The sequence below is a fragment of the Phaethon lepturus genome, unplaced genomic scaffold, assembly GCF_000687285.1.
Source record: "Phaethon lepturus isolate BGI_N335 unplaced genomic scaffold, ASM68728v1 scaffold10245, whole genome shotgun sequence".
NCBI lineage: Eukaryota > Metazoa > Chordata > Aves > Phaethontiformes > Phaethontidae > Phaethon > Phaethon lepturus.
The window spans coordinates 92488-102644 of record NW_010539876.1 but is presented as its reverse complement, the minus strand read 5'-3'; the positions used below and the strand labels follow the sequence as shown (position 1 = coordinate 102644).

At 39.9% G+C, this 10157-nt stretch overlaps 1 protein-coding gene across 3 annotated transcripts in view; it reads right to left on the bottom strand.

Annotated features, from left to right (window-relative positions):
• The window catches only part of PPP1R9A (protein phosphatase 1, regulatory subunit 9A), a 140401-nt gene that overhangs the window by 38687 nt on the left and 91557 nt on the right, over positions 1-10157 (bottom strand). For all 3 annotated transcript variants that reach the window (XM_010287264.1, XM_010287265.1, XM_010287266.1), the window contains exon 5: positions 1841-1976. In XM_010287264.1, the coding sequence (XP_010285566.1) occupies positions 1841-1976 (136 nt within the window). The remainder of the gene's footprint in view (positions 1-1840; positions 1977-10157) is intronic.

Sequence of the window (10157 nt, the reverse complement as noted above, 5' to 3'; positions counted from 1 at the left end):
CTGCTGAACGCTGAGGTAATACCAGGATCAGTATTGATCTATATAGTTTTAGAAACATTTTCTTTATTGTCAGATCTTGAGTTACAACATCTATGTGGTGCATGAAGGTAAGCAACACAAACCATTGAGATTTTTTGCAGGTGGATGCACCTTCTAGGTAAAAGGTGTAATGGATCAATTACTCACATAGGTCTGCCTTCAGCCACACATCCCTCTATGTGCGAGTACACAGTGAGAAGGATCCGAACATCAGGTGTTTAGGACGCACCTTTCCTGCCACTATGAAAGCTATCAGACTATGCTTACCATAAAATGGTAGCACAGGTCTTCAAACCCTGATGTCTACAGCACGCTGTGGTGAGTTGCAAAAAGTCTCTGGTTCGAAAGCCTAGAGGGAGTTGTCTCCTTTTTGTTTTTGAGGACATGATAGAGTTCCTTCAAGCAATTAGTCAAGATCTTGAATTTTAATTCTAGACCAAACAGAAGTTAGAAGACTTGCATGTTTCCATAGTCTGACGAGGGAACAGAGAGGATATGGATTTTCTAGCCTTCATGGTCTCGCACAGGCACACATACGTATGCATCCTCAATACAAAGGAGTACAACTTTCATTTATATGAGCTAAATATGCATCTATAAGAGGATTAATTCTAAAACATATTAAAATATTTTTATTTTTTAATATCAGTGGTAATTAAAGTAAGTGAAAGCATCACTGGGGCTAGATAGGATTTTTTCTTAGTCTTCTGGGATACTTCTGATTTTTCTCACCTATTGCAAGTTTAACTGTGTGTTTCAAAATCTGAGTGTATCCTGATTTTATCTCAAGAGTATTTTTTTCTCTGTTTCACTGTTTAGAAGCCTTGTCTCAGCACCTAAAGGAAAACTAAACTGAAATAAATGCATAGCATTAATTCTCTATCTCCCCTTCTCTATCACCTCCTTCCTCAAATAAAACTAAAAATCTGACCCAGGATGACAACACATGAACACATGGAGTCTGGCATTTCAAATAATGTTACTCAAGATAATGCGAAATGAAGGTGGTATGCTCGGGCTATGTGGAAGTGTTTTTTTACAACAAATGCCTTTTACCTTAACCCAGCAGCTAATTTAGGGAGTAACACAGACAGTAGTCTCTGAAAAAGATCTTTCCAAGAATCTTGGTATTTAGGCATATTACGAATTTTAAGAGAATGGAAAGAAATTACAGAAAATTTACTGTACAAAGTTGATAGTTTCAAAACCTTTGTATTGGGACATCAGGCACTAACTGCGAACATCTATACAGGCTTCAGACAAGGTAGATTAATTCTCTATCCCGTGAAATATCTGTTCACACAGAAACAAAAAGCAGTGTGTGAAAGGAGGAGCCTTACTTGGAATTTTCAGAAAATGTTCTCAATTAAGAAGAACACCAATTCTTCCAGGGGGGGAAAAAAAAAAAAGGTCTAAAATTTTCTCAACCCCCTAAAAGTTAGAAGGGAACTTTAAGCAGTTTTCACAAAAAACTAACGTTCTGGTGCACAAGCAAACCAACTTTATTCCCTTATTTAGAAAAGCGTATGCCTTCACAGGATGAGCAATGATTACAGAAGCATCAACCAATCTGATATTTGCTTTTCTGGAACAAAACAATATTTTAAATCCATGCTGAAAAGCTTTTCAGTAACTTTGTTCTTCAAGTAAGATTCATCATCAAAATCTGTAAAAATTGGCAGCAGAGGTAATAGAGAGGGCCAGCAGCTGACCGCTGAGTGACAATTTAAAAGAAGAAATTAGGAATAGAAAACAGAACATTAAAAAACACCAAATAGTGAAATGCTAGACAGTCTGTTACCTCATCATCATCTGCATCATACTGTGCATAATGCTGCTCCAGCAGCTCTCTCTGGCGGCGTTCTTGTTCTAGAGTTTGGCTAATCAGCTGCGCAACCTCACTCACTTGTCCCGGTTTTTCTCGTCCAATTACAAACCTATACAAAAAATCAGTGAAAAAGTATTACTCCTCTTGTTTTACCGAAGTTCTAGATTTTTAGCTGTCTTGTATAGAGTGTAGCCTTTTTCTCCAAAGATACATGGCTGTTATGATTGTTTTAAATGTGTTCTGTGGATGACATTTGCCAGAAGGGCACTGTGTGCAAGACTAGGAGTAATCAGACCATGACAGTACTTACAGGAGGGGGAAAAAATTTCAATAAAAAAGATTCTCTGAGTTTGAACTTTACAGACACAGATCTAGAGCGGGGCAATTTTAAAAAAAATGTATCACCACTTCCATTCCCTTTAGAGCAATGTATTTCTGAGAAGCCTACAGAAGACCAGATGCACAGTAACAGCACAGACACACTCACTTCTGGCAGCTCGCAGTGAAAAGAACATGCACCAGACAAACTTCTTTCTTCATCTTGACTTAGAAGGTATTTCTGAGCTTTTACATTTGCCTGCCTCCTGTCTATAATGGAGAATCTATTTCCACATTTAAAAATCTGAAAGACACTATTTCCCTAATTTTAAGCTGCATTTAAAACTGTCTTTTATTTCATGAACTTCTGTTGCTAAGGCGGTTCTTCTCCACCATTAGCTACCGCTGAACACTGGGAGCACGCTTCTTTGGCTTAACAAAAGATGAGGGAAGTGCCGCTTTCTTGGTTGAGATTTACAAGGCTGCTTCCAACCTTGCTTTCAGCAATCGAAATTCAGAATTGGCTTGGACTGTAACACTTTTTTTGCAGCACAGTGGCATAACAGTAATTAGGTATTTTGCCATCTATAGCGTTAATGATAAACACCCAGGGAAGTGGTGGATCACTGTCACTGGAGGTGTTAAAAAAATGTATAGACGTGGTACTTCAGGATATGGTTTTGTGGGCATGGTGGTGTTGTGCTGACGGTTGGACCTGATGATCTTAGAGGTCTTTTCCACACTTTATGATTCTATGATTCTATGATTATACAGTACCAACACACTGTAAACTACTGAACAAAAGAACAATTTAAAGATGTCAAGCTGAAGGAGTATTTTCTTAGCAGGCTAGAAAGACTATTAGGCAATTACAGGTGAAAAAAGTATTATGCAGAGCTGAAAAGCACGATCAGGTGACACTGAGATACTGCATATGGTAAATTACTTGTTTCCACAACACTTGGCTCAAATGATGAATTTTGTTTATTAGTGGAATGAGAGGTAGAAATGTGCATTATATCCCATGTAAGAAAATAATTTTCATTAGTACTGCCTATCACTGTTAAAGTCATTTGGGATTTGGCATCCATGCGTAAGCCAGCTTCCCATGAGTGGATGACCCTGATTCCATTTTCCATGCCAAACAATTTGTCAGACTCTGTGAAGTCAGGCACTACAGAAGGGAATACGATTTGGAGATTATTTCAACATCATCAAAATATCCAAGTTAGTAATTACTTCCAAAATGATAAGAAAGGTGAGAATGAGTGATTCCATTTGAAATAATGACACAAAGTGCTCTGAAAATAATTTGCAAGGAAGTGTCTTAGTTTAAAATCATTTATAGAAATGATTGTATATATACAGCAGAACAAAATCAAGGAAATAACATCAGCATTTTAATCCTGATCAAAACAGGTCACAGTCTGGCACTCATATCCTACTATTACAAAATATGACATTGGTTCTCAGTAATGATAAAGACCTTGGGCTGAAAGAAAAAGAATGTTTCTTCATGGCCCCTATACTTCATATGCTCTGCATACTGACTCATAGTCGGATCCAGTTTCCTCTGGATTTTAATTTTAGAGCCAAGTATTACAGAGGCTAAACCAGCCATGTTTTCAGTCTCAAGTGGGAGGGACAATGAACTTTTCATATTGCTACATGAAGTAAAAAAGGATTCAACCACCATTTGCTACGTATTTGTCTTCTCTAATGTAAAAACAAATTAAAAGAAAAGATGGAAAAAAATAACTTCTATTTCAAACAAACACTTTAAGCAACATTATGCATGAGTGTATTATTTATACACCATAGAAAGAGCATCACGTTTGTAAAAACATGAGGGAGATCACTGATGTGGTAAATAATGCAACCACACAAAGTGATGCAAATACCGTATTCCTTCCTGACCTCTGCCTGATAATCCACCTCCCTTGGAAAATAAGAGATTCAAAATACCTCATAACATCATTTTTTTACACTGAAAACCCAGAACACACAGTATGTAATGCATCTGAAGTCTGGTAACACCTGATTATTTAGGAGTGATTTTGACACATTAGACTGTAATCAAATAATATTTAGATACAGACAAACAAGTTTAGGTAGGATGCAAAAATGTAAAAGCTTATAAATCGAATTTTTCTTCTTATGCTAACGCCACTTACAGTTTATAGTGATGTGATTTTCAGGGCTTGAATCATATGTCAAAATGAAGTTCCTCAATGATACCTGAAGCTGTTAGATGATACATGAATAGAAGCCTCAAAGCAATGACAAAGTTTAAAGCAAATGTTTTCCAAAACAGAAATACGCAAGGAATGTTTTATTTTCCTGTGATTTACTGCTTTAAAGTGAGACATTTCTAAAGTGTCTGAAAATAAGTATCTAGAAGCAGTCAATCTATGATTGATGTCCGTTCCAGATAGGGAACTGTAAATTTGTAAAATGGAATACTATGTTGCCAACAATTACAGTTTTTACAATCTAAACCAAACCTTTTGTCATGTTACGTCCCATGACCTTAAGAATACCACGCTGCACATAATTATGTTTAGCTTGTAATTCAAATAAGCCATAAATTATAAATTCATAATCTAAAGAGAGATGAATAAATATTTCTCTGCAAAAACTGTAAAACAGAGCCAGTTATTAAAATGCTAAGCATGAATTAGATCTCTATGCCTAGAATGGCTTTAAATAGAAGAACTATCATAATCTGAAGTGTTCAAATACAAAAAAAGAGACATAAGGTTGTGATTCACTGACCAGAAAATTAGTCACTGAACCATAATATGCACACTTCAACGAAGTGGCTGATTATGTATTTTGCATCACTCTGGCTCACCAAAATTAAGCACGTGCATTTCAGATTTGATTAATTAGTCTCAAGGGCCAAAAGTATTATAACAAAGAGCTATAAATTCTATAAGCAATAAGACATTTAAGAAGCTGGTTATGTTTCTGGATATGAGACAAATGAGGGTTTTACAAGCCTTTAAACCTCTTAATAATATTCCCCTTAATTATTAAAGCCAGCAACTGCAAAATAAAACCCAGCAAATTTGTGGCACTGTACTACAAGCCATCATTGTACATTAAATCTCAGGCCATTACTGATCATTTCTGCTGCCTACAAAAAAGAGAGAGAGAGGAGAGAACATCACAGAGAAGCAGGGCATGAACTGACCTTGATATTCAGTTACACACAATCTAGCTGAATTACCAGCTGTGAAATATTGTCTTTGGTTGCAGTTAAAATAAACAGGGACAGAGCTAGGAATATAATTAATATTTGACTCTATCTTGGATTTAAGAGGATGTAAAAGAACACAATATCTGGAGAAACTGAAAATTAAACTACAGTAATGATAGTTAAGAAATGCATTCTACTGAAATTGGAAGCAACTCATACATGTCCTGCAATCCAGTCATGATTTAATAATTTTAAAGCACACCTGATATATGGCTTTCTGCATATTTCCAGCTTTTATTAAATGAGGATCTGCAGACCTGTGCTTCTTGAAGTAATAAAAAATATTATTTTTATTGATTTCTTTAGCCAACCATGGGAACCAAACCCATAAGAATTTATTAAATTAAAAAAATATTTCTATTTTGAAAGGAACTTTGGTACTAGAAAAATGTGCAAAGGCACCAAGTCTGTGACACAAAACTGAAGTTCCGGAGCATGGATTTTTAGTGACACGAGTTGATTATTTCTCCTACAAACACTTCAGGCATTAAGTGCTCAGTTAAAAATAATTTAGCATGGATTCCTTAAATTCAACAAAAAACAAGTAAGAATACAGTAGACTCACTCCAAGATACAAAGAATGGGTTTTTTGCTGCAGCAGGATTAACAAATTTTTCTTCAAACCTTTCCTAAAATACAGCTTGGTCAATAAAAATGTACAGTAAAGTCCATTGCATTTGGGGGAGTTCTAAGTTGGAGTTTAAAAATGGTTTTCCTCTGAGTTTTCAAGCACAAAGCTGCTTCTGCTACCATTCATCTAATTTATTTCAAGATGTCTTCAATTACCTACTCTGGCTGCTTCCATTAGGATAATAGCAATATAATTAATTCAAAGTGCTAAAAGTGGTGTGAACCCTCTAAGAAGGCAGTTTTAGTTACAGCAGCACAAGCTGGAATTTGTCAGGTTTTCACGAACAGGATCAAGCTCTCCTAGAAGATGGCAGACTCAAAGGCACAGGTCGCTGCCTGGACATAAGGAATTCACAACCTACAAGCTTCCATTACACGTTTTCAGATAAAATCATCTGAAACTTAAGAGTCATAAAGACCCTTTGAAACACTGAATAATTCAGGTTGGAAGGGAGCTCTGGTCCACTCCGACCCCACCCACACTTCAAAGCAGGGCCAGCTTTGTAATGGTCTTGATCAGTTCTGAATCTCTCTAATGGTGGGATGCAACCTGTTCCAATGTTTGAGAAACCTCATACTATGGGTTTTTTTGGTGAAAATATCTAGTCAGAATTTCCCTTGCTGCAACTTCTGTTCATTGCTTGTTATCTTGTCTCTGTACAGAGAGAACAAAGAATCTGGATTCACCCCTTCTACATCCTGGAAGGCAGCTGAGACAGCAGCAAGATGCCTGCCATTCCATTCTCTTCTTCGAACTGAAGATGGCCTTTCCACCTCTTCCCAGGGTGTTCCCTGCACAGCTGCTCTCTAGCTCACAGTGTCACACAGGGCTATGCTGCTCCAGATGCAGGACTCATGCTTGCCCTTGCTTCATAAGGTTTCTGCCAGCTCATTTCTCCAGCCTGTTGAGGTCCCTCTGAAGAGCAGCCCTGTCTGCTAGCTTATTTAACCTCACCTGCGAACCAGCTAATGGTGCCTTCTCTCGTATGTCTGTAAATCCACACAGCCCTCCCCTGCACCAGGGACAAGTGCGAGCATGGCAATCTTTAAAGCTATTAGCTGGAACCTAGAGGAACTGAGGGTCATCAGCAGAAAGAAGTAAACAAGGTTTGCCTGGAGATTAGTAACGGTAGAGACCCAAACTTAACCCAAGTGAACAATTTTCCCTGGAGACTAGCACCCAAAGTAACATGAGGAAGTAACCATCAGTAGATGAAAGGGGCAATGACTGAAGTAAGTTATTTAAGGTCACAAACCAAACATCTGACAGGGCAATCTGTGTAATGTCTAGTGCAGGATGCTGGCTATGTAAAACCCGCACAGAAAAGCAAACTCTGGGGAAAAGCCTCCAACAGCACTGGAGATAGAGCTGCCAGTAAGCTGAACTATTGTGCAGAAGTTCTGTAGCCACCATCCTTTGTCCCCAGACTGAGGATTAAGTAAGCTACGTGCTGTACCCTGAGTTTGACCACAGACAGCAGGAGTCCAACTTATCAGTGATTTTAGCCAACACGGGTGGCCGTCTGCCCAGTCAGCAGTCAGGACAGATGCATGGGAACACAACTTCCTCAGTGTGGCCATGGCATGAGCTGCAGGTAACACATAAGAGTAAGGTGCCAAGAATGAGATGTGTATGTAGTGTCTGCTGTGTGACTTGCTGTTGTTGAAGTAGTGGTTTGGTTAGTTGTCCTGGTTTCAGCCAGAATAGAGTTAATTTTCTTCACAGAAGCTAGTGTAAGGCTATGTTTTGGATTTGGGATGAGAAAATGTTGATAACGTGCTGATGTTTTGAGTTGTTGCTAAGTAGTCAAGGACAGTCCAGCTTCTCGTGCTGGCCTGCCAGCGATCAGGCTGGGGGTGCTCGGGGAGCTGGGAGGGGACACAGCCGGGACAGTTGACCCAGGCTGGCCAAAGAGATACCATATGACATCATGCTCAGTATATAAAGCTGGAATGAAGAAGAAGGAAGGGGTGAAGGGACGTTTGGAGTGATGGCGTCTGTCTTCCCAAGAAACCATTACGCGTGATGGAGCCCTGCTTCCCTGGAGATGGCTGAACACCTGCCCGCCCATGGGGAGTGGTGAATGGATTCCTTGTTTTGCTTTGCTTGTGTGTGTGGCTTTTGCTTCACCTATTAAACTGTCTTTATCTCAAACCATGAATTTCCTCACTTTTACTCTTCCAATTCTCTCCCCCATCCCACTATGGGGGAGTGAAGAGCGGCTGTTTGGTGCTTAGTTGCCTGCTGCGGCTAAACCATATCATTAGTATTATTTTTTAATTATTTTAATTATTTTTAAAGATTATTTTAATGATTAAGTATGTGAATTAAACAAGGGCTTATCTATTTCAGTTGCATAACCACCCTCATACTGATCGAACAACTGTCACAGCACACCATGACAAAGTCTGGCATACCATAGGCAGCATGCACCACCTTGATACTAAAGGTATCAAGAGCCATATATAAACCCTTGCACTCCACTGCCACTGCTGCCCTGAGGCAAACTGTTGGAGAATGCAGGAAACATGAAGATGTCCCTGCAACAATATTCAGGTCATTAGCCAATTGGTGGAAAAACTGAAACAATGCAGTCATTAATTTATCTCAGGATTTTCTGTATCCTTTGCAACAAGTTGTCCTGCCCCACTGAGCAGCAGGCCTGGCTCCATGGAGGAGGAGAGAGCAGTACATGTTGCTTAAACTGACTTTCACAAGGCTTTTGCCATGGTCTCCTCTGGTATCCTTATATCCTCAAAGATCAAGCAGGTCTCCTGGGCTCTTCTATCCTTCAGGGCCATGGTCTCAAAGAATCCTGCCAAGCTCATCCCTAACAAGCCAAAATTTGCTCTCCTGAAGTCCAGGGTTGTAATTCTAATGTTCATCTTCATTTCTCTCCAGTTCTTAAACTCCACCATTTCATGGTTAATGCTCCTACATCTGCCATCAGCCTTCACTGAAGAACTGACCAGTTCCAAACTGGTCATAAACCTGTTTGTAACAGATTTAGAAGGCTGCCTCCCTTAGTTGGCTCACTGAACAATTCTGTCAAGAAGTTACTTTTGACACATTCCAAAAATCTCCTGGATTACTTGCATTGAACCATGTTACCCTTCCAGCAGATGCTGGAGCAGTGTAAGTCCTCTGCAAGTCCCTAACCATAACCTCTAAACTTGCTTGTCACTTGTTCCAAACCAAGGGCTAGGTCACCCTCCCTCCCTCCCAACTAGATTATGGGACCTGTTGACAAACATGCTCTTGCTTCACTTTGTCATGTGGATCCCTTCTCTCCCCAGCATTTTTCATTCTCCAAGAAGGTCCATAAAAAACAGTGCTTCCCCTGCAACATCAGCTGCACAACCAGGGGCTGTCCTGCATCCAATCCTACCAAACTGGCACGATAAAGAAGAATACCTCTTATGTCCTTCCACTCTAGATTCCAGGGCCCTGTGGCACAGAATCATAGAATAGTTTGGGTTGGAAGAGAACTTTAAAGGTCATCTAGTCCAAACCTCCTGCTATAAGCAGGGACATCTTCAAGCAGAGCAGGTCGCTCAGAGCCCCGTCCAACCTGACCTTGAAGGGTTACAGGGATGGGGCATCTACCACCTCTCTGGGAAACCTGTTCCACTGTTTCGCTACCCTCTTTGTAAAAAATGTCTTCCTTATACCTAGTCTGAATCTACTCTCTTTTAGTTTAAAACCATTACACCTTCTTCTATCGCTACAGGCCCTGCTAAAAAAGTCTGTCCCCATCTTTCTTGTAAGTCCCCTTTAAGTATTGGAAGGCTGCAATAAGGTCTCCCCAGAGCCTTCTCTTCTCTGGCCAAACAACACCAACTCCCTTAGCCTTTCGTCATAGAAGAGGTGTTTCATCCCTCGGATCGTATTTGTGGCCCTCCTTTGGACCCACTCCAGCAGGTCCATGTCCCTCTTGTGCTCAGGGCTCCAGAGCTGGATGCAGGACTCCAGGTGGGGTCTCACCAGAGTGGTGTAGAGGGGCAATTATATAGTGTCCCTTTGATCAGGCAGCCTATAGCAGACACCAAACACAAGGTTCCCTTTGTTGCCTCGACCTC